The sequence below is a fragment of the Zalophus californianus genome, chromosome 7, assembly GCF_009762305.2.
Source record: "Zalophus californianus isolate mZalCal1 chromosome 7, mZalCal1.pri.v2, whole genome shotgun sequence".
In the NCBI taxonomy this organism is placed as follows: Eukaryota; Metazoa; Chordata; class Mammalia; order Carnivora; family Otariidae; genus Zalophus; species Zalophus californianus.
Window position 1 is genome coordinate 69594509 of NC_045601.1, and position 24754 is coordinate 69619262.

The window sequence follows — 24754 nt, forward strand, 5'->3', positions numbered from 1 at the left end:
AAATATTAAAAAAAACACTCATCAAACTATAAATGGGTGCATTTTATTGTATGTAAAGTATATGTCAGTGAAGATTTATGTATGTATGTATGTATTTAAGTTGGTTTTTAGAAAGCTAAATAACTGAGGGCACCTGGCTGGCTCAGTCAGTAGAGCATGCGACTCTTTTTTTTTTTTTTTTTTAAAGATTTATTTATTTATTTTGAGAGAGAGAGAGAGGAGGGCCAGAGGGAGAAGCAGGTTCCTCGCCGAGCAGGGAGCCTGATGCGGGACTCGATCCTGGGACTCCAGGATCATGACCCGAGCCGAAGGCAGTCGCTTAACCAACTGAGCCACCCAGGCGCCCTCGAGCATGCGACTCTTGATCTTGGGGTCAGGAGTTGGAGCCGCACGTTGGGCATAGAGTTTACTTTAAAAAAAAAGGCTAAATATCTATTTATTCTAACATCGTTTTCCAGATTACCTTTTTTTTTTTAAAGATTTTATTTATTTATTTGAGAGAGTGAGCAGGGGAAAGGGTGTAGGGAGAGAGAGAGAGAGAGAACCTCAAGCAGACTCCATGCTAGGCGTGGAGCCTGATGCAGGGCTTGATTCTGGGACCCTGAGCCACCCAGGCACCCCTACTGTATACTTTTTAAATGATATCTTTAGTGGGCTTGTTTATAGGGACATTCGGCAGTTGAAAATGTCATATCATGCCTCTGTGAATCATGACCAAATCTGTTAAATTTCCTTGTAGGACTAATATTGATAGAAATTGTTCCAATGTAACATCTTTCCCCCATCAGTGCTTTATTCAGAATTAGTTGTTTTATGAGTGAATGCCCTTATATTTTGGAAGATTTCATAAGAGGTCAGGTGTAAGGTGACCTTTTCTGAGAGATAATTTTGGAAAAAATTGTTAAATTTTTCCATATGGTATTTAGGTTGTGTTCAAGCTGCACTCTTATGGATAACTTTAGTGTGAAACTCCATAGGATAAATTCATAGCATTGGATTTGCTGGGTCAGAGGGTATGACCCTTAATCAGTTTAAACCTGAGGTCCCATTGTCAGTAGCAAGGTTGTATAGATCTGCATGCACACTAGCAATATGAGACCTTTTACACGCTTTTTCAGTTTTCCTTGTTGCTCTTATGGACATTCTGAGCCCAGGCACTAGAATTTTGTGGTCTATTTCATCTTGCATATCAAAGTGTGGCCGTCTCCTTTGGATTCTGTTTTGTTTATTTATTAGAGGTTGAAGCCTTCATAGGGATATCCTCATTCATTTTCTGGAATTGATTTATCTCTATCCTTTCTTCAAGAGAGTTGGCAGTTTTGCATACTAACTGTAGGGGTTTTGTTTTGTTTTTTTCCCATGCAATTTCTGTTTTCCTTCAAGAGCAAAGGAGCTGGGGGAAACACTGGATTCTCTGGGAAGTATTGAAACCATGAAACAGATTATTTTTCAGGAAAGCTGTGTAGCATTTTGCATGGAATTCAGGTATCAGTCCTATCACTCAAACCCCAGTGGACTCTTTGTTACAGCCTTTTACTTTAAATTCACTGTAATCTTCTATTGCAAAAACCCCCATTGTGTTTTATAAGATAAATTCACTTATGAAGTCTGGAAATTGGATGTTTTGATTCCAAGCTAGAATTTTTGCTTTTCTGCAGCAGTACAAATGAGTAGCATTTATATAGATACATTGTTTTGCCCTTCTCAGTTTTGGACACCTCAAGATCGCCAGTGTATCCTGAATACCTTAGCCCAATTACTTCTGGATAAAGACTGTACTATGCTGGTTGGTCGCCAGCTGCGCCCGCTTCTTCTGGATTTGCTGGAAAGGAATGCTGAGGCCATTAAAGCTGGAGGCCAAGTCAACCACGATCTACACGAACGGCTCTGTGTGTCAATGAGCAAACTCATCTGTAACCATCCTGATGTCCTCCCGTGAGTAACAGTTTTTTCTTCGTATTTCTCCTTGAGGTTGTAGAACCAGCTGTCTCCTGGGAAGTAAAGGAGGAGTCTTGAGTTGAGAAGAAGGTAAGAAGGGAAATACAAGAAAGAAGAAAGATAAGTAGTACTGTTTTATAAAAATGATCACAACAGAATCCCTTTATCCAGCTCAGTTTAATAACCATTTACTGTTCTTTTAAGTCTTGGCCATCAAGACAGGCCTGGAAAAATGGCTAAGACATGTTCCTTGCCTTCAAGGATTGTATCATCTGGTGAGACATATAAGGCGATTTAAGTGTATTTATTTATTTATTATTTATTTATTTTTAAAGATTTTATTTATTTGTCAGAGAAAGAAAGAGTGTGCACAAGCAGGAGGAGCTGCAGGCCAGGCTCTCCTCTGAGCAAGGAGCCCTATGCGGGACTCAGTAAGAACTTTCATTCTAGGGGCGCCTGGGTGGCTCAGTCATTAAGTGTCTGTCTTCAGTTCAGGTCGTGATCCCAGGGTCCTGGGATCGAGCCCTGCATCGGGCTCCCTGCTCCGTGGGAGGCCTGTTTCTGTCTCTCCCACTCCCCCTGCTTGTGTTCCCTCTCTCGCTCTCTCTCTAATAAATAAAATTAAAAAAAAAAGAACTTTCATTCTAAAGTTGAATAATATCAGTGCACTAATAAGAGTATCTCTCTTTTTTTTTTTAAGATTTTGTTTGAGAGAGAGAAAGTGCTTGCGCATGAGCCTGTGCAACTGGGGAGGGGCAAAGGGGTAAGAAGGAGAGGGAAAAAGAATCTGAAGCGAATTCTCCACTGAACGGGCAGCCTGATGCGGGACTCGCTGTCATGACTGTGAGCCATCCAGGTGCCCCTAAGAGTATCTGTTATATCCATCTTTTATTTATTAGTTTTCATCAACATAATAAGTACACTTTGGCTTTCTTGGAACTATGATCTCTAATCTGGTTCTTGAATGAAGGGAATAAGAAATGAAGGCTTGGGAGAAAGCCATAATTTGTATGAGCTTTTCTAAAAGGGGAGGGAAAAAATGAGCCCAGGTTAATGGGACTAGAAAATACACGGCAAATATCAATGTTAAACTTGGTAATTAGGAACATATGCTGTGGGTTGATTGGGGTTGAAATTGTGGCCTACTTAGTGCTGTAATCATTTAGATGTACTTGTCTGTGGTACCATTTCATAAGGTGTGCCGACTATCCTGTACTTACCATTTGAGATTGATGTGTGGATAACTTGAACCCCCATTTCTCCTAAGCCTTTGTGGTAGAGTGCTTCTGGATTGTGTTTGAGAATCATTAAAATGATGGATTAGTTATGTCTGATTTCCCATCCGCTTCAAGTTTTATGTTCTTATTGAATGCGTGTGTGAGCACACCCCTATTTTTTCTTCTTTTCATTTTGCCAAGGCTGTATATTTTATTTACACTCCCATTTCATTCCGAAAATTATATGATGCAGTTTACAAAAGTGCCTGTGATAGAGTAATTCAAAAAACAAGCAAAAAAAAGAGCTGTGTGTAAACGAATCAATGCATGTTGTACAATAAACTATAGACAATCATGTAGAATGAGATTTTGATTTTTAGTTTTAAGAATTATAGCTGATTAATTCAACATATGCCCCAAATTTCCTCTGTAGAGGAAATATACCTAATGTATTAGGAATACACCAAATATATTTAGATAGGATCCCCCAATTTTAGTTGAATCTTTTATATATCCTATATTAGGATATAGGATATAGTCATAGGAGACCCTTCTTTTAAGCTCAGGACCACATCATGTGGGTAAAAAAGACAAATATAATGGGTTATTGTGTTTTGCAAACAATTGAATATAGTGGAGGTTTGTGAGCCAAATACTTAAGGGGAGGAAGAAAATCACTAAAAAGGAATGAATGTTTCCCTCTTGGAAATCAGAGAAAATTTTGTACTGTGGCAGATTGTGGAGGAAGAGCAAGGAGAGGAAGAATGAAGAGAAAAGAAATAGGATAGCAGTGAAAATCTAGGAAAAAAAAAAGAGACTGAAGAGAAGGTACTCAGTCAGTCTCCCTAGGGTCCTAATGCTTGCCATTCATTTATGGGTACATACCTCTTTCTGAGCTCAAGGTGTTGTTTGAGGCTTCCGTGTGGTACCTCAGTGGTCTTAAGCATTTCTTTTTTTTCTTTTTTTTCCCTTATGCTATTTGTTCATTACTGGGTGCCCCCCCCAGTTTTATTGAGATAACAATTGAAATATATTTTTCTTGACATATAACATTGTATAAGTTGAAGGTATATTACATAGTGATTTGATACATGTATATATTGTAAAATATTTACCATAATAAGGTTAGTTAAGACATCTTTCACCTCACATAATTACCATTTTGTTCCTGTTCGTTCATACTGTTTTTGCATCTAGAATCCTCCAACATATGTTTTACTCTAACAGATTCTTTGTAAGGACTCCGGGAAAGCAATCCCAGTCTGTTGATACGTTCTCTATTCTAACATATTAGTTAGGTTTCCAAGTTCTTTTTTTTTCCTTGATTTTATTTTTTTTAAGTAATCTCAACACCCAACATGCAGTTTGTACTCACAACTGTGAGATCAAGAGTTGTACACTCTAGCCAGGTGCCCCAGGTTATTTTCGAATTTTTGACATATAATATGACATTGAACATCCTTGGGCATGAAATTTGTGGATCTGTAGTGGTGATTAGGAATGTGGATTTTAAAACAATGGTGTTGTTTTAGTAATAATATATACTTATACAGGATTTTATAGTGTTTAAGTATGTAGGTATATGTTTTTAATCTTTTTTGCATTTAGTGGTGGACCACTTCCTCTTTTTTTCCCTTAAGTTTATTTATTTACTTTCTGCACTCAGTGTGGGGCTCGAACTCACAACCCTGAAATCAAGAGTCATATGCTCTTCCGACTGAGCCAGTCAGGCACCCTTTAATCTTTATATTGTAACATCTTCAGCAACATCATTGTAAAATCTTATTTTAAATCTTTAGAGAGGTTACCTAAATTGTTCTAAGTGTCAGAGCCGGAACTGGACCACAGGTCTTATTTCTAGATGCTGGGAAGACTGTGATCAGTTGCCCAAGTGAGTGGCTCATCCAAGGTTAGATGTTTAACTGGATGGTGTTCCTTGTTGCATTTTGGACTTTATGACTCTTCATCTTCCTCCAGGAAAGAGACCCTTCTCCTCAGTCTTTGAATATTCTTTAGGGAAAAAAACTAATGTTATTCTCTGGCTAAAGATGCTTTATTGGTCCATTCATCATTGCTGAGATCAGAATTTTAGAGCACTCCTTGAAAATGATGGGTCTTTAGAGAAAAGGGTGATGTAGTCGAGTAAGTTTGGGAGAGAATATTGACCAGTCTCCCTTTTGTATAATTAGAGCGGACCACAATTCTCTTCCTCCCATTGCTGCACAAACGTAGGGTCATTGCCAGTGCACTCTGCTCATTTCCCCCTATCTTCCTCAAAGACCCCCTGGGTCAGGTTGACCATTTGGTTACTGCTTCTCTGCCTGCATGCTTGTTACTGCCCACCTAGTCCTACATGTGCTGCCAACGTCAGCTGCCTCTGAGCTAGTGGAATACCAGCCTCTCTTCCCCCAAAGAGTTATTGTACTTATTCTGACAGCATCCTTGTGAAGAAAAAAAGTCCTGTTTTTTTTCCCCTTAATTATAAAAGTAATAAATTTAAATTATAATACAGAATTGCAAAAAGCAAAAGTCTTCTTTACCCTGAAATTCTACATTTTAGGGATAACTGTTGTTAGTAGTTTGGTGTATTTCCTCCCAAATCTCTTTTCTTTTTCTTACTCTGCCAGGTCTCTTCTGAGCAACAGCTGAATCTTCTAAGTCTCATTTGTCCACTCTCATTCAGAATATCACAAGTGTTAATTTACCAAACCTCTATTCCTGTTTGCCTGCCTTGCTTGTAGAAGTCCAAGCCTTCCCACCCTTCTCCTGAATTTGCATTATTCCCCAATTACAGTTTTATATTTGGGGATTTGTTGAGCCAGGAGTCTGGAGTATACCTCCTTGGTGCTTCAGTACAAGGTGCTCTGAAAAACAGACTCAAACGGCTCCTGCAGCTGCTGTGTCGCATTCCCAATGGGCTCTTGGGGGATTCTGTTACTGGCCACTAGTTTACCAAGTTATTATAAAAGAATGCAGTTCAGGAACAGGCTGATGGGAGAGATTGCTTCATAATACTAGATTTGTCAGTGATTTTTTGGATGACACCAAAGCACAAACAACAAAAGCAAAAATTGACAAATGGGACATCAAACTAAAAAGCTGTTGCACAGCAAAGGAAACAAGGATGTAGAGACAACCTACAGATTGGGAGAAAATATTTGCAAATCATATGTCTGATAGGGGATCAATATCCAGAATATGTAAAGAACAGTGTGAAGCTTGCTTTCTTTCTTTTTTTTAAGATTTTATTTATTTATTAGAGAGAGAGAGAGAGAGAGAGTGTGTGTGTGTGTGTGAGAGAGAGAGAGAGTGAGTGAAGGGAATGGCAGGAAAGATTCCCAAGCAGACTCTGTGCTGAGCATGGAGCCTGGCGCAGGGCTCAGTCTCACGTACCTGAGATCATGACCTGAGCCTGAACCAAGAGTTGGACAGTTAACTGACTGAGCCACCCAGTGGCCCTCTGTCTGAAGCTTTTTGTCCTTCTTTGCAATCTTACTTGCCTTCCTTCTGTGCTTCATGAAAATCTGTTCATCTCTTCAGATGCAACCAAAGTGTCTATTTTGGACTCCCCCAGTTTTAGTTGAATCTTTTTTCTTGTGCCTCTTGTTGTTCCTGTAAGTGACTATCTTCCTTGTTACTGGGGGAGTCCAGGATAGTATCTCCTTGGTTTTATATCCCTGGTACTTAACACAGAGTCTGGCTCCTAGTGAGAAGTTCAATAAATGTTTGTTGAAGATGAGTGGGTTTTCAGTAGAAAACACTTGGGATGAGTACTTCTGGTTTTTGTATTCTGTCAGATATCTCATGCCATGGTCCTGGTTCCTGAACTTAAACAGCATACCATCTTAGGACTAGGTAGCTTCAGTATTTGTCTCTTTGCTTTCAGACCCTTGGAAATTCCTGTTACATTCTGCTGTCCTGTCTCAAAGTGGAGATGTATACTTTGATGTCCTCGCCAACAAATGAAAATAATCTCTCTCTTTCTGAAGGTTTGCCCTGAGGTATTTCAAGGACACTTCTCCAGTCTTTCAAAGACTCTTCCTAGAGAGTTCAGATGCTAATCCAGTCCGCTATGGGCGCAGGCGGATGAAGCTCCGGGACCTAATGGAAGCAGCTTACAAGTTTCTGCAGCAAGAGCAGTCTGTGTTCCGGGAGCTCTGGGACTGGAGTGTGTGTGTCCCTCTCCTCAGAAGCCATGACACCTTGGTCCGCTGGTGTGTAGCTGTTGGACTTTTCCTGTGTTTCAAGTGTGGGGATGATAGAGGGAGTGTAGAGTTCTGTGCATGAGGAGGGAAAGGAAGCTATGTAAAATGTGTTATTTTTGTTCTGGTACCTTTTGGGTTCTTATTTCCTTTCCTTAATCATGTGTCTCTTTAGTGGAAAATGAGGTGATACTAGAGGAGTTCCACCTTTTTCAGGTTCTGTCAAGTGAATTCATCATGCCTGATTTGTGTTTTCTACTCTTAAATGTATTATATTAATTCCACAAGATTTCCTTTTCTTTTTCTTTTTTTAAAGTTTGTTTGTTTATTTTAGTAATCTTTACTTCCAGCATCGAGCTCGAACTCCCCACCCTGAGATCAAGAGTTGCATGCTCTACCAGCTGAGCCAACCAGGCACCCCTAAGATTTCCTTTTTTAGTGTTTAGTTGGCTAGCAAATTTTCTTTATTCTTGAGAATCAGCTGCTTATCCTGAGTTTATATACTTTGATTTTCTCCAGGTACACAGCCAATTGTCTTGCTTTGGTCACCTGTATGAATGAGGAACATAAGTTATCATTCCTTAAGAAGATTTTTAATAGTGAGGAGCTGATCCATTTCAGGTTGAGGTAAGAGGATTCCTGGAGATCTTGATGTGGCTTTGCTGTGCGTTAAAGTAATTGATGAGATCCTCATTTTCCTCAGGTTACTAGAAGAGGCCCAGTTGCAGGACTTGGAGAAGGCTTTGGTTTTGGCTAATCCAGAAACCTCCCTTTGGCATAAGGAGAAGCAGCTGCAGTACTTACAGGGACATCTTGTTTCAGCTGACCTCTCTTCCAGAGTGACTGCCATCTGTGGTGTGGTGCTGCCTGGGCAGCCAGCAGTCCCTGGAGAGCAGGTATGTGGGCATTAGTAGGGTGTGTGTCCTCTTCCCCTTCTTAAACACTGAGTGTGCTTTTTTTCCTTGGCTGGGCTCTGTGTGATAGGTGTGAGTCAAACTGAGTTTGCCAAATTGCTGTTCCATTTACAGAAGTATTCAGAAGAGATTAAGAAAAATTTACCCAGGGCCTTCTTCTCTGATATTTCCTTTGTCTCTCTTTGATGTTAAATTAGAAACTCTAATGATGCCCATATGAGGCTTTTAACTTCAGCAAAGCTCTTCCATATATTCTCTCTGTGATGTTATGTAGCACGTGTTGTGATACCATATTTATGTGAAACAAAGGCAGAATGACTAGCCTGGCGACCTTTGGGCTGCCCTTTGGCAGAGACAGGACTAGGCCCAAGTATGACTCCCAGCAACTTCTTTCTGTCATAACATTCTTTTTGCTCATTGTATGGGAGGCTAGTAACTGTAGTGAACTTCCCTCTGCCATATGAAATGAGCTTCTTTCCAAGAAAATGGCTCCAGACCCACACTTATGAAAGGTTTATAGATTATAATCTAGCTCTGTAACCTGAAACTGTTGGGAGCCAGTCTGTTTTTCCCCAGCAGTCTTTAGTCAGTTGTCACTTTATGTAATGGTCACATTCACCCAGTTTTCTTTTTGGGAGATTGTCCTGGGTCCTTCCTTGAAACATTGGTTTATCCATTGGGCAGTACAATTTTAAAAAAAGCATAATAAGGGGCACCTGGCTGGTTCAGTCAGAAGAGCATGTGGCTCTTGATCTTGGGGGTTGTGAGTTTGAGCCGCACGTTGGGTGTAGAGATTACTTCAAATAAATAACCTTAAAAAATAATAAAAATAAAAATTAAAAAAGGCATAATATGCATTAAAAATGCACATCTTAAATGCACAACTCAGTGATTATTCATAAACTGAAAATATCTATGTAACCAGTCCTAGGACACCAGCACTTCTAGAGGCCCTTGTGTTTCCCTCTAGTCACTAAGATCTTTCCAACCCCAACCACTCTCCTAACATAGCTTAGGTTAGGGGCATTAGAATTTTAACATAGGGAAGGATTCTAGCTGGGGTGAGCGTGATGTTGAGTAGCAGTGACAAGGCACTGGGGCAGAAGTATGGAATGGTGCTATGGCCTGCTAAATTGGTGAGAGTAATAGCCCTGCAGAGAGTTCGAGCTTCTAGCCCTGGGGCACCTGGGTGGCTCAGTCAGTTAAGTGGTTAAGCATTTGACTTTGGCTCAGGTCAGGATTTCAGGGTTCTCAGATTCAGCACTGTGTCTGGCTCTGTGCTCAGCAGGGAGTCTGTTCCTTTGTTTTTCCCCCTGCTTGTGCTCTCTCTCAAATAAGTAAATAAAATCTTACAAAAAAAAAAAAAAAAAAGAACTTCCAGCCCTGACTCTTTTTGTCCTTACATATCTATAGGGGACTAGCCATGTTTGAGAAGTTATTATTCCTTAAAAGTTCTTAAAATTCCACTTTTCTAAAAGACCTTTTTCCCTATGTTATATTGGGTACATTATTATTTGAAAAACAACTTTTAAAGATTTTATTCATTTATTTGAGAGAAAGAGAGGGCATGAGCAGGGGAAAGGGCAGAGAGAAAGGGAGAAGCAGACTCCCTGCTGAGCAGGGACCCCCCCCCCCCACCCCGATGCAGGACTTGATCCCAGAACTCTGGGATCATGACCTAAGCCAAAGGCAGACACTTAACTGACTGAGCCACCAGGCACCCTGAAAATTTAAACCTTTTTTTTTTTTTTAAGTAAACTCTCCTCCCAATGTGGGGCTCAAACTCACAACCCTGAGATCAAGAGTCACATGCTATACTAACTGAGCCAGTCAGGCACCCCAATCATCTTAAACAGTTAATTTTACACTTCAGTGGTGTTAAATATATTCACATTGTTTTATAAAAAACTCCAGAACTTTTTCATCTTGCAGAGTTGAAACTCTATACCCATTAAACATATTGGTAGCACTATTATTATTATTTTTCACTTTTCGTTATGGAAAATGTCAAATATATTCCAAAGTAGAAATAGTAGTATAATGAATCCCCATGTACCCATCACTTGGTTTCAGTAATTATAAATTCATGATCAGTTACGTTTCATTTATAGTTCTGCACATTCTCTCCAAACCATGTTATTTGAAGCAACTCCCAGATACCACATCATTTCATGCCTAAATATTTCAGTCTATGTGTATAAAGGAAAATAACCTAAAAAAGCCATTATTCTTTATTAAACTTGAAAAATATATAACATTTTTATAATACAAAGTATCCTTTTAGTGTCCATATTTCCCTGACTGATAAATATATCATGTGCATTCTTGATCTTAGATATGAAATCCTAGAATGTTGTGAGAGGAAGAAAAACAAATAAAAATTCAGTCGTGAGATGAGGTTTGCCCCCATCCTTTGTGTGTCAACTTTTTTGGCTTCTCAAACTTTGGGAGACTCTCCATCCATTTGTTAGCAAATTCTGTCAAAAGGAAAAAGATCCTTATTTTGGATAACATACCTGTTGTTACTGTAGTTCTGGTACTACTAATTTATTTAGAGGTTTATGTAAAGGTCAGTGGAAATGTTGTAGGAATTTACCTGTGCCCTTTGGAGGAAAGACTGTTGACATGCCTTTTATTTTTCACTTGCCTCCTTAGGCTAGTAATAGGAGTTCTTCTCGTGAACAGGAGCTGGCCTTTAGGTCTTACGTGCTGGTTGATTCAATCTGCAAAAATCTTCAGATGCTGGCTATGGCAGTGGCTTCTCAGAATGCTGTGTTGTTGGAAGGACCAATAGGATGTGGCAAAACTTCCTTAGTTGAACACTTAGGTGCAATGACAGGTAGACGGAAACCCCCTCAACTTCTTAAAGTCCAGCTTGGAGATCAGACTGACAGTAAGGTAATTAAGAAACAGCAAATTTTGGTGGGTTTGCATGCTTATAAATGTTTGCGTTAAAGTATTCTTTTTGCTAAGGGAAAATGAGAGTAGTTATTGGTCTTTCTCATAACTGATGGGACCATGGTGTAAAAACATCAGGTGCCTGCTTATATCCATATAGAAGTTTAACAAAATTAATCAAAGGCTGTGGCATTGGCATCTTAGATGTGTGGTTTCAGTAATTACTTTATCCTGTTCCTGCAGATGCTGTTGGGAATGTATCGCTGCACAGATGTCCCAGGAGAGTTTGTGTGGCAACCTGGTACTCTCACACAGGCAGCCACAAAGGGACACTGGATCCTTCTGGAGGATATTGACTATGCCCCTTTAGATGTGGTATGTCATTTCACTAATTATTTGCTGATTTCCTGTCTTTTTTTTTCCCCTAAAGATTTTATTTGTTTATTTGAGCAAGAGAGAGTACTGGGGAGGGGGAGGACACAGGGAGAGGGAGAAGCAGACTCTCCGCTGAGCAGGGAGCCCAGGGAGCCCTATAGGGGCTTGATCCCAGGACCCTAGGATCATGATCTGAGCCGAAGGCAGAGGCTTAACTGACTGAGCCACCCGGGTGCCCCTGATTTCCTAGCCTTGAAGAGCATTTTGTTAATAGTAATTTGGGGAGATAATTTAAATAACATAGGTGTTTGGGGTGCTTGGGTGGCTCAATGATCCTAGGGTCCTGGGTTTGAGCCCTGCGTTGGGCTCTGCTCTGCTGGGAGTCTACTTCTCTCTCTCTGCCCCTCCCCTCTGCTCATGCTTTCTCTCTCTCTCACTCTCAAATAAATAAAATCTTTAAAAAAAATAAATAACTTAGGTGTTTGATTAGAGACGGTATGTTTTGTGAGATGCTCATTCATGATTACCTACCTATCTGGTTTGAGGTATGATTACTTAGCTGGTCTTTTGTTTGATAGAAAATTGATAAAGTTCTGCTGGTACTGTTTCACTGAGTACAGTAGCCCCCATTTATCTGCCGTTCAATTACCCATGGTTACTCGTGATCCTGAAGCAGATGATCCTCCTGATGTATCATCAGAAGGTCAGTAGTAGCCTAATACTACATCACAATGCTTCAGCCATTCACCTCACTTTATCTTGTCACGTATTCATTTTATCATTTCACATCTCCACAGGGAGGGTGAGTACAGTACAATGAGATACTTTGAGAAAGAGACCACATTCACATAACTTCTATCAAGTATATTGTTAAAATTATTCTATCTTATTATTCTTTTTAATCTCTTACCTTGCCAATTTATAAGGTAAACTTTATCATAGGTGTATATGTATAGGAAAAAGCATAGTATATATAGGTTTCTGTGTTATCCACAGTTACAGACATCCACTGGGGGTCTTGGAATGTACCCTATGTGGATAAGGTAAAACTATAGTTGGATATGTGATCATTTTCATAACCTTTCCAAGAATAGTTTAACATCTTACCCATGTTACAGATACATTGAAAACTCTGAGACTCTGCTTCCCAGCTATGGCATCTGTAGAACAGCAGGCTGAGGACAGATGAAGAGAGGATATAATAAGAGCATGTTTGTCTTTGTTTCATTATACATTCAGTATATTTTCGTTTTGATTATTTTTCTTTGTATATCAAAATAGCATGCAAGCAGTCCATGTTTCCTCTATATTCTGTAAAGTATGACAAAAAAAAGTATTGCAGAATGAAATTTTTTTTCCTTTGGACAGATTTTCCTGAGATTGGTTTTAATTTTTTTTTTTTTTTTTTTTTTTTTTTTTTTACCATGAACCCTAAAGTACCTGCATAAGGACTTTCCCCTCTTGGATGAGACTAATGAGAGAGTGTGTGTGTAGGTTTAGGGAAATATGAAGGGGAAGGAGTGGCTATAAATACATGTGTATTGTGATGATTTTAGAATCTGATGAAGTAAAGATGTAATGAGGTTATTGGCCCAGACAGGACCTCCCAGTTTGATTACCATGTTCTAGGGTTCCCCCGGCCCCCCCCCCTTTTTTTGAGTCTAGTTGACACATCATTTCTAGGGTCATAATGCTCAGTTTTATAGGGCTAGAAATCCAGTGATAATCATGTCTGGATTTTTAGTGTCTGGCTTGGTTTTGTCCATAGAAGGCACTTAGTGAATGTTGAATGAATAAATCGTTCTGTTGGAATGTAAGTGGATCAGACATTCCCATCTGCCTTTTGATCCCAGTTCATGCTGTGAATATATATATAAGGATGTGCTCATCGTTTGGAGAGAGGGTATTTTGTTTGTTTGTTTTTTGTTACTTCTTCCTTAATAGTTTTATCAGTGGGTTTTTGTGGTTTAGGTTTCTGTGCTGATCCCTCTCTTGGAGAATGGAGAGCTCTTGATTCCTGGCCGAGGTGACTGTCTGAAAGTGGCTCCTGGATTTCAGTTCTTTGCAACTAGGAGGTATGTCCTATTAACCTTCCCACTATGGAGCCTTTTCCTTCTAAGTCCCCAGACTAGAGTACTGAGTCCAAAAGTCCTAGAGTAGAGTTTTCTGGGCCCACTTAAAGCAAGATCAGTTGGAACTGATGACAGATCCAATGTTTTCATTCCTATTTTATTTTATTTATTTATTTTTTAAAAGATCTGGGTCCTATTTCAGGACTCTATTTTGTTCCATTGTTCATTTGTCTGTCTTTACACCAGTATCAGACTATCTTGATTACTGTAGCTATTTTAGATTTAAGTAAGTTCTGTGCCCAAAATGGGGCTTGAACTCATGATCCTGAGATTAAGAGTTGCATGTTTTACCGACTGAGCCAGCCAGATGTCCCTTCATTCCTATTTTATTTTATTTAAAGATTTATGTACTTATTTATTTAATTTATTTTTAAAGAATTATTTGAGAGAGTGAGCGCACGAGTGGGAGGGGCAGAGGGAGAGAGAGAATCCTAAGCAGACTCCACACTGAACATGGACCCCCAATGCGGGGCTCCATCCCATTACCCTGAGATCATGACCTGGGCCAAACCAAGAGTTGGCTGCTTAATGGACTGCACCAACCAGGCGCCCCAAGATTTATTTATCTTAGAGAGAAAGCGTGTATGCATGAGCAGGAGGAGGGGCAAAGGAAGAGGGAAAGAAAAAATCCTTAAGCAGATTCCTTGCCGAGCGTGTTGCCCTACATGGGGCTGGATCCCAGGACCCTGAAATCATGACCCGAGGTGAAATCAGGAGCCGGCCACTTAACCGACTGAGCTGCCCAGGCACTCCCCTTCATTCCTATTTTAAATTGAATATAAGCATCGACAAAGGAATAAAACCTAAGCAAACTTAGTATATGTCCATGTCTATATTTTATAATAACATGAATTTTCCATCGTAGAAAGGTGTCAGGCAAATCTGAATTCAGTTCTTGGCTCTGACATTTGTAGTCATAGTTGAGTGATCAGGGGACAGTATTCTTTTTATGCATAAGAAGAAAAGTAGCGTACCATTTCCTCAGAAAGTTGTGAGCATTACATTAAGTGGTCTAGGTGTAAGCTTGTGGCTTGGCCAGAGTATATGTTTAATGAATGTTCCTTCTTGAAATTTTTAATAATTTTGAGTACTGTAGCTTTTGGTAATAAGCACTGAACTTATTTTTAAGGCTATGGGCCTTGGATTATGTTTTCTCTTTCCTGAAGTTGTGTTTTGAGGAAGAGAAACATGCTCTTAAGATCAAAACACCTAATATAATCATTTACAGTAATTAGAAAATAACTTGGTTCAAGCTCTATTATATACCCTTAGGAAAAGAGTCAGACTTAGGTTAACTGGCAGCCTTTCATTTATCATCTGCCCTGTGAGCCCGACATACTGGTATCTGGCAACAGAAGGGGTTGTGAGTGTTATTCATATATGAGATAATGTCTAGCAAGGGCTACCCAGAGGCATGATTAAAGGTTAAAATTGGGAGTTTTGTGTAATTCTTTTTTTAAATTTTGAAATATAGGCTCTTGAGCTGTGGAGGAAATTGGTATCGACCTCTAAATAGTCATGCTACTCTGCTAGACAAATATTGGACGAAAATTCACATGGATAACATGGATAAGACGGAACTGAATGAGGTATGTGGTTATCAGTGGGAAAGTATTGATGCTTTTCTTTTTTACTTTTTATTATTAAAAGTTCCAGATATACATGTAAAGAGAGGAAATAGTATAATGAATCACCGAAATATTCATCAGCCTAAATTTAACAGTTAATGTACTAACATTTTACTGCATTAACTTCATCTAGTATTTTTTATTTGCCAATATATTTGAAAGCAAACCCCATAACATTTCATCCTTGAATACTTAATGCATCTCTAAAAATTTAAAGGCATTTTCGTATATAATCACAATAACTTTGTTATACCTAATAAAATGAACAGTAATGCCTCAATACCATTTAATTCTCAGACTATATTCAAGTTTCCTCAATTGTTTCCAAAGATCTTTTTTTTAAAAATTTACTAAGTTGTTTTGTAACTAAGGTCTTTCACATTCAACAGCACAGTTTGTTTTGGGTATTAATGAAAATTGAGATTAATTATTTTTTAGATTTTCTACATTGATTCACTTTGTGGTATCGCTGGTTATCCTCAGACATTAAGAAGTGTACCTCTCTTTACCTTGCTAACCCCCGCTTTCCCCTTATATCTATCCCCTCACTTGGAAAGCTTCCCATTCTGCAACATTTCATCTTGGAGCATAGCAAATAATGCCGTCAGTGATTATACAGGCATGGGAGGGATGCTTTGCTCTTTCTTTGTGTAAGTTTTTAGATAAATAAGTGACACAAGACAACCTTATCAAATATTTAATCCAGCATTTTAAGTGTTATAAGCAGAGGGGTTTTCAGGGTGTCTAGTTCACTGTATTACTGGAAAAAGCTTGACCATGTAATCTCCCAGAAGCCTTTTCTTACCAGTGTGATTTTATAAGTTTGCAGCCTATTTTGGACTTAGGAGTTTCGTAGCTCACTCTAGTTCCCACTTGTCTATTTCTGTGTCTGTCTGTCCCCATTTTGCTGCCCTCAACAATAGTTCCTCCAGTAACTTGTTCACCACTTTGTCCCCAGGATCCATTCCGCCTGGCACTAGGTGTTTGTTGTATTGCTCTGCCATTGTGCAGCTCTTTGTTTTTCCAGTTGTCGAAATTTCAATGTTTAGTATTCATTCCTAAATTGCCATTCTGTTCTTTAAAGAAGAGGTCCTAAGTTCACATTTAGGTGTGATTTGTTGGGGATTGAAAGGATGAGAACATCACTGACTGCTCCTTCTTTCCATCTTTCCACTCCTGCCACGAGCAACTGTGAGTCATTCTGCTCACAGGAAGCACAACAGGAGAATTCACCCCTCACTTAAATGATGTATATCACATTTAGATAGTTTACCTTGAAGAGTTCCCTTATTCTTAAGCTTCTGGACTTACTCATAAATTCTAATAACACTCTCCTGAATAAGTGACCCGTGGCTAAAACTCTTAGGTTCATTATTTAGGAAATAAAATAATCTCCTAAGCTGATCTCATGGGGAGCACAAGGAACTACATTTCTGTTGCTGCCAACTCCAGTCATCTTATGCCTAGAAAGATTGTGTTTGAATGGGGTGCCTGGATGGCTTAGTTGATTAAATATCGAACTTTTTTTTTTTTAAAGATTTTATTTATTTATTTGAGAGAGAGAGTGAGAGAGAGAGAGCATGAGAGGGGGGAGGATCCGAGGGAGAAGCAGACTCCCCGCCGAGCAGGGAGCCCGATGTGGGACTCGATCCCGGGACTCCAGGATCATGACCTGAGCCGAAGGCAGTCGCTCAACCAACTGAGCCACCCAGGCGCCCTAAGCATCGAACTCTTGATCTCAGCTCAGGTCTTGATCTCAGAGTCATGAGTTCAAGCCCTGTGTTGAGCTCTATGCTGGGTGTGGAGCCTACTTTAAAAAAAAAAAAAAAAGAAAGATCGGGGTACTTGGGTGGCTCAGTCGGTTGGGCGTCTGCCTTTGGCTCAGGTCGTGATCCCAGGGTCCTGGGATAGAGTCCTGCATGGGGCTTCTTGCTCAGCGGGGAGCCTGCTTCACCCTCTCCCAGGCTCCTCTTACATGTGCTTTAAAAAAAAAAAAAAAAAAATCACTGTGTCTGCTGCTAAGTTTTCTTTGCTTTTTTTTCCTTCCTCTGTCAGGTTCTTCAGAACAGATATCCCAGCCTCTTGTCAGTAACTGATCACCTGCTTGACATTTACATCCAACTTACTGGAGAGAAACATCTCTCTGGCAGTGATAGTTCTATTACATGTGAACAGGCACCTGAGGAAGTTTCAGAAGCCAGAAGAGAAAACAGAAGACCAAGACTTGAGGGAAGAGAATTGTCTCTAAGGTACTGGATTAAGCACTTTTGAGTTGATACTTAATTTATTTCTTTTTTTAAGTAGGTTCCACGCCTATCGTGGGGCTCGAGCTCAACCCCAAGATCAAGAGTCGCATGTTCCACCTACTGAGCAAGCTAAGCGCCCCTCGAGTTAATAATTTAAAATTTGCTTCCCTTAAAAGTTCTTAGCAGCTAGCACTGAATGATTAAGAGAGGTCCGGTTTTGAAATTAGACCTGTGGACTGCTTCATGGTGTTGGATCCTGTTTTCAGACCTTACAGTTAACGATTAGGAAGGTTCATAAAGGTAATGCTATTTTAGCTTTAAAAAATAACTTTGGGGGCACCTGACTGGCTCAGTCAGTAGAACATCTGACTCTTAATCACAGAGTCATGAATTGAAGCCCCACGTTGGATGTGGAGGCTACTTAAAAGAAAGAAAGTAAGGAGGGAGGGAGGAAGGAAAATAACTTTAAAAGCCAAGATTGAGATTACTTACGACATAATTCTTTCACTAGCTTTTCTTTTGTGACAGTTGGGGTCTTAAATAAGACCCTTGGATTTTGCTGTATATAGTTAAGTTCTGCTTTGCTTTCTTTTCTCGGTGGTTGATTTGCCCTTTGAGAAGTGAGCATTAGGAATGGGCAACTCCCCTGAGAGTTAGTTGCCCAACCCCCATCCTTGTCTGGCATGGATTGGGGTAAAATGTGCGATAGGTCACTTACTGGTAGGTGGGACCCCTCACTTACTCTTTTCCCTGCACTATTTATCTTTACAATGCCAGAGAAACAGAAAGACTTCATTGTTAGGTGTTCCCCAGACTTAAGTGGATTAAATTTAACTCTGATGCTTTTGATGTCTTTAGCCTGTGGTCTTTTATTTCCTTGCTTTTTTTTTTTTTAAGGGATCTACTGAATTGGTGTAATAGGATTGTCCATTGTTTTGACAGTCTGTCTTCATCAGCATCCTTAAATATTTTTCAAGAGGTAAGATAGTCTTCTTGTTTGTTTTCTTTCTACTGTGTAAGGCTGTTGATTTTCATTGTTATTTTCTGTCTCTTGGCAGCTATCAGAATTTTTCTTTTGTGTTTATTATTCCTAGCTAGTTAAAACTGAATTAATGTTGTCTTAAAACTAATTCAGCATAATAAATTTTTTGGTTTTGAAACAGGTTACTACGAATTACAATAAGTATAGTTTAGATAGAGTAAAACAGACACTGAAATTAAAGATAAAACAAAAAGAAAATCTCCCAGGTGTTAATAATGTTGTAAAATATAAAATGTTTCTCAAATGTTTAGTATTAGGGGCACCTGGCTGGCTCAGTCAGTGGGGCATGCGACTCTTGATCTTGGGGTCATGAGTTCGAGCCCCATTTTGGGCATGGAGCCTGCTTAAAAAAATGCTCAGTATTTGTTTCTACATATAATTTCATAGTCTGTTTGATAGAGTTGTATTTGATCCCTCCACTTGCTTAGTAGGGTGTTTTGCTTTAGTCCAGAGAAATTTATGTGGGGGTTACAAAGTATAGCCTTATATGCTGGGCTTGGGCAAAAAATGTGTTGTGTGGGAAGGAAACCCCATTGAATTACAAGTCTGTCATATTCAGTGAGAACAGGGAGAGATTTATTCCTGCTTGCTTAAAAATAAAAGTGGTACTGTCTGAAGATCTCTGGGCTCTTAAAACAGTGACCAGTTTTGATTACAAAGTGTTCTGGTTTCTAAGGGCACGTGGGTGGCTCAGTTGGTTAAGCATTTGGCTCAGGTCATGATCTCAGGATTGTGAGATTGAGCCCCACATCAGGCTCCACCCTGGGCATGGAACCTGCTTAGGATTCTCGCTCTTCCTCTCCCTCTGCTTCCCCCTCCTGTGTGCACATGTGTGTGCATTCTCTCTCTCAAAAAAAAATAAAAAATAAAGTGTTCTGGTTTCTGTCAGCTGGGATTGAGGAGAGTAGTGATCCAATTTGGCTTCCAGTCTCATAGTGTTTGGCAAAGTTACTTTGAGCAGATAGAAACCACATTTGGAGTTTACACTTGAAGTGAGCTGAACCCTGAAATGCTGTGTGCCAGTCCTTGAATCTTATTCTTCACTCCCATGAACTTGCTTTCTCATTCTCCTAAATTTCTCATCTTTCTGAGAGATAACCTTGTTTTGTATTTTTGAAATAAAACTGTGGCATAACTTTCTGTCTATAGATTTGCTGATTTTGGATATTTCATATAAGTGGAATCATACAATATGTGACTTTTTTATCTGACTTCTTTGACTCAGCATATTCTCGAGGTTAATCCATGTTATAGCATGAGTTAGTACTTCATTCTTTTTTAATGGCTGAATAACATTTCATTGTATTGATATATCACATTTTGTTTATCCACTTATTCATTGATGGATATTTGGGTGGTTTTCACCTTTTGGCTATCACAAGTAATGCTACTCTGAACATTTGTGTACAGGCATTTTATTAATATAGAAACAATATATATGTATTGTTGAAAATGGGAAAATATAGGAAAGCAAAGTGGTAAAATAAAAATAGCCCGCATCTAGACATTCCCCAGCACTTTTAACACCTTGGTGTTTATCCCTCCAGATCTCGCTCGCTCTCCTTTGTTTTCTCTCCTCTCCTCTCCGCTCCTCCCTTCTCCTCTCCTCTCCTCCCCTCTTTTCTTTTCTTTCTTGATTTTATTTTTAAGTAATCCCTACACCCAACATGGGGTTTGAGTTCATGACCCTGAGATCAAGAATCAAACGCTCTATCACCTGAGCCAACCAGGTGCCCCCAGATCTTTTTCTATGCATATAAGTTTAAGAATGCTTTTACTGTATCAGGTTCCCCCCTTTATAAGCAAGCGCTACCTTGTTGAAAAGATAAGACCAATTTTTCAAAATGTTCCACTTTCTGGCTTTATCTGGTTGCTTCTTTGTCGCTCTGACACCAACTGGTGTTCTGCAATTCAAACCACTTCTGATACTACTTGGAGTTAGTGTAGACCCTATGGTTTCAAGGGCTCAGTCCTCCACAAGACTACCCCCACTTTAGACTCTAGTTGCAAGGCTTGGGGGCCACTCACACTTGTGACCTACCAACTGTAAATTCAGAGGTTCCCACGATCTTCTCAGGTTCAATAATCAACCCACAGAACTCACTGAAAGCACTATGTTTACAGTACAGGTTATGGTTTATTATAAAAGATGTAACTTAAAGACAGTCAAATGGAAGACACAAAATTCCAAGGGTTCTGAGCACAGGAGCTTCTGTTCCTGTGGAGTTAGGGTGTGCTACCTTCCTGGTACATCATTATGTCCACCAACAAGTAGGCTCTCCAAGCTTTGGATGTCCAGCATTAGGTCTTATGTCATTGGCTATATGATGGAGCTTAATCTCTAATCTCTCCTCCCTCCCCAGAGGTTAGAGGTGGAGCTGAAAGTTTCAACCCTCTTAGTCAGTGCTTGGTCTTTGTGGCCTGTCCAGCCCCTCTCTTAAACACTTAAAGGCCCATCGAAAGTCACCTTGCTTAGCTTAATAAACTCAATATGGTCCAAAAGGGCCCTAGTGAATAAAAAAAGATAATTCTTACTCCTGGTAATTCCAAGGGTTTTTGAAGCTCTGTGCCAGGTATTAGGGACAAGGACTGGATAAATTCTCTCTCTTTTTTTAAATGTTTACATTAAGTTTATTGATAGTTTACACTTGGTGGTAGCAGAATCAAATGTATTCTTTGTTTACCACATTCATGGTATCCTTTCTGTTCTCATTTTCGCTCTTGTCTTCCCTGTAAATAATAGAAGTTTAGCAAAATGCTTAATGTATTCAAATTCAGACTTTTTTGGGTAGAATTTACTTTCGGTGGTGATATAAACTGTATATTTCATTACATCAGAAGGCATATCTGGGGGTGCCTGGGTGGCTCAGTCGGTTAAGCGTCTGACCCTTGACCTTAGCTCAGTTCTTGATCTCAGGGTCTTGAGTTTAAGCCCCACTTTTTTACTTAAAAAAAAAAAAAAGACACATATCTGGTTGGCCTATCAGTAGTTGCTGAAATTGAGTACTGGATTAGGGTAATGATGATGTGATCTTTTTATTGCACATCAGGAGTTTTCCTTTACAGCTAGAAAGTTATCTTTTGGTGTTACTTCCATGGTTTAAGAGTTAGTTCCCCCATGAAACCATAGACCTAATGATTAACTCTAATTCTATTTTTCAGATTTGTAAAATGATGCTTTTTTTTTTAAGATTTATTTTAGAGAGAGAGAGAGTGAGCGGCAGGGGGGAGCGGTAGAGGGAGAGGAAGAGAGTCCTCAAGCAGACTCCCTGCTGAGCGCAGAGCCCAACGTGGGGCTTGATCCCAGGACTCTGAGCTATGACCTGAGCTGAAACCAAGAATCAGACATTTAACCAACTGAGCCACACAGGCACCCTGTAAAATGAAGCTTTTCCTATTTTTTTTCCCTAATTGACCAATATTTTGATAGTAAAGCCTTCACATTTGTTTGTACCTTGTCTCTATTATGGTAGGGTCCTTGAGTCTAGGGCTGGTACCTTATTTCTACTCTCCTTAGTCTTACAGAAATGTTCCTGCTGGGTTTTTTGTTCTTTTTGTGTCCAGGATAGTGGTGCTCTGTTATTAATGTAGTATTTAAAAAAATCAATTGGCAATGACCTTGGTTATTTTAATAGGCTCTGGACTGTTTCACAGCAATGCTTTCTAAGCATTCAAGCAAACTGAAAATGGCAGAAATTATTGGAAGCAAATTGAACATTTCCAAGAAAAAGGTATGTAGTGCTATTTTTACTTCTTTGTTGAAAGGAAGCTGGATATTTATTTTACTTGCTAGTCTTTGGTCCTTACCTGGAAACGGTTCCTTTGCAATAACTGCTTCCTCTGTGAAGTTGGTAGTTTCATTGTTGCCTTTCATGAACATAAAGCTCTCACTATCTCTTAGATAAGTAGTTCTGATGTGTTCTACATTGTTAAAGTGAGCCATCTTGTGCCTTATATCACATGCATGCTTTATTTTCTCCAGTGTTTTAATGAGTGTGTTATTCCGTAGATTGTGGACTCAGGACTGGAACTGTTTTAGTAACACCTCTGTCTGTAGTTTTATGCATGATTAGATTTTTTCCAACTTCTTGTTAATGTCAAACATGAGAAAAATTGAAGAGTAGTACCAATGGACACCAAGAATAGTACAATGGATACCAAGAATAGTACACAAAGAATAGTACTTAGGTTCATTGCTGACATTTTTAATATTTTGCCATTCTTGTTTTATTTCAAAGTATCTATTTTTGGAAGAGAGAGCCTTTCAGCAGTAGTGATGGTAGCTAGAGAAATGTCTGAGGCCCATTTGTGGCAGATACCTGGCATTCCCAAATAAATGAGGACTCAAAAAACCTTATGTCAGGAAGTGAAATAGAGGTGCTCCTTAGGATTCTGAAACTGTTGGGATGATTTTAGCTGCAGGTGACAACACCTACTAAAGGGGCTTAAATAAATATAGTAGGCAAAAAAAATGAAACTATCACAACTGGGTTAGATTGATCAATATTTATCCCCTTTGGTTGAAGAGAGATTCGGTTTCCCTGAAAACTTTGCTGCCCCTTTCATTCCTGTCCTAAATCTAAACAAAATCTGAGTTTTTAGGGTTGGTGACAAGGATAAGAGAGGAACGGCTGTTGGCCAAATATCCTGGAAGCATCTGTCACAGCTTCTCTTTGTGTTCAGATGTACCATGGTTCATTCAAGTCACTGTTTCCTCTATTATTTTAGAATCAAAAGCAGAGAAAAGCATAGCTGAAGAAAAATCACTGATTTTTTTTTTTTTTTTGTAAATTTTAGGAGTAGGACTTTCTGTTCATTTGCTATTGGAATTTGTCAGTGTGTTCACTTTGGATATAGGCAGGTATGGGCTTATTTAAATGAATAAAAAGTACCCATTACAGGGAAGCATTCATGATCAATGTTTTAAAAATCATTAGAAATTCAGAAAATTTTAAAAAAGACATAATTAAAGCTAACTTGCCTATCTTGGACGTAAAAAGTACTTCTTAGTAAAGGGCTAATTAGAGGGGCACAGTAAGCCACAGGGATAAGGACATGTTTGAAGAGCATAGTAGAATTTTTTTTTTTAAGACAATACAGAATTTTACTCTGTCCCCTCCCATAGGCCGAATTCTTCTGTCAGCTTTATAAACCGGAAATTGTGATCAATGAACTAGATGTGCAAGTGGGTCGAGTGCGGCTTCTACGGAAACAAAGTGAGGCTGTCCACATACAGAGGTAAATAGACATTCAACTAGTCTGGGACTGTGGGGCATTAGGAACATGATAGAAGGACTGACTAGTCCAGCCCCTTATGTCCGAGCAAAATGTATATGAACGGTGGTCTCTCCACTGTGCAGGATGGTAAGAAGCAGTGCTTTTCTAAAGTATATTCTGTGAAATTAGGTGTTAATAGGTGAAGGAGATGATGAGGGTGATTAGGGACTTGGGACTAGCAAAGATGTATTTTTTATTTTACTCACTTTACTGTATTTAGCAAAGTAAGCCTCACTTGGAAGTCAAATGAGATCCTAATGTTAGTCTGTTAATTCCTTGAAGGCTGGAATTTTACAAGATTCTGAGATCTAATTACCATTTATTAAATACTTACTATACGCCTAATATTGTGCTAAGTGCTTTGCATATGTTTTCTCATGTAGTGGTTAAAATAATTTTATGAATTAACTTATTAGTGTCTTATGGCTGCCATAATAAATTACCATAAACTTGGTAGCCTAAAACAACAAACATTTATTCTCTTACAGTTCTGGAGACTAGAAGTCTGAAATCATGATGTTGGCAGGGCCACACTTCCATTGAAGGCTTTTGCCTCCTCCTGGCTTCTGATGGCTACCAGCAATCTTTGGTGTTCCTTGTCTCTGTAGTTACATCTCTCCCATCTCTGTCTCCATTGTCATATCTTTTTTCTTGTGTGTGTTTGTGTTTCTAAATCTCTCTCTGACTTTGTAAGGATACCAGTCATTGGATTTAAGGCTCATCCTTAAACCCAGTATGATAGGATTTTGACTTTATTATATCTGCAAAGACCTTCTTTCCAAATAAGGTTACAGTCATAAGTTCTGGGTAGACATGAATTTTGGGGGAAAACTATTCAACCCACCACAAATTAGTAACTCTGATCCAAATTTTACATGTGAGGAA

General features: G+C 39.2%; 1 protein-coding gene across 1 annotated transcript in view; it reads left to right on the plus strand.

The window, feature by feature from the left end:
- The window catches only part of MDN1 (midasin AAA ATPase 1), a 157976-nt gene that overhangs the window by 7388 nt on the left and 125834 nt on the right, over positions 1 to 24754 (plus strand). Inside the window, exons 2-13 of the mRNA XM_027601624.2 lie at positions 1709 to 1935; positions 7145 to 7369; positions 7877 to 7984; positions 8061 to 8253; positions 10927 to 11169; positions 11413 to 11544; positions 13516 to 13619; positions 15151 to 15265; positions 17360 to 17553; positions 18448 to 18529; positions 22228 to 22323; positions 23718 to 23830. Coding sequence (XP_027457425.2) covers positions 1709 to 1935; positions 7145 to 7369; positions 7877 to 7984; positions 8061 to 8253; positions 10927 to 11169; positions 11413 to 11544; positions 13516 to 13619; positions 15151 to 15265; positions 17360 to 17553; positions 18448 to 18529; positions 22228 to 22323; positions 23718 to 23830 — 1832 coding nt within the window. The remainder of the gene's footprint in view (positions 1 to 1708; positions 1936 to 7144; positions 7370 to 7876; positions 7985 to 8060; positions 8254 to 10926; positions 11170 to 11412; positions 11545 to 13515; positions 13620 to 15150; positions 15266 to 17359; positions 17554 to 18447; positions 18530 to 22227; positions 22324 to 23717; positions 23831 to 24754) is intronic.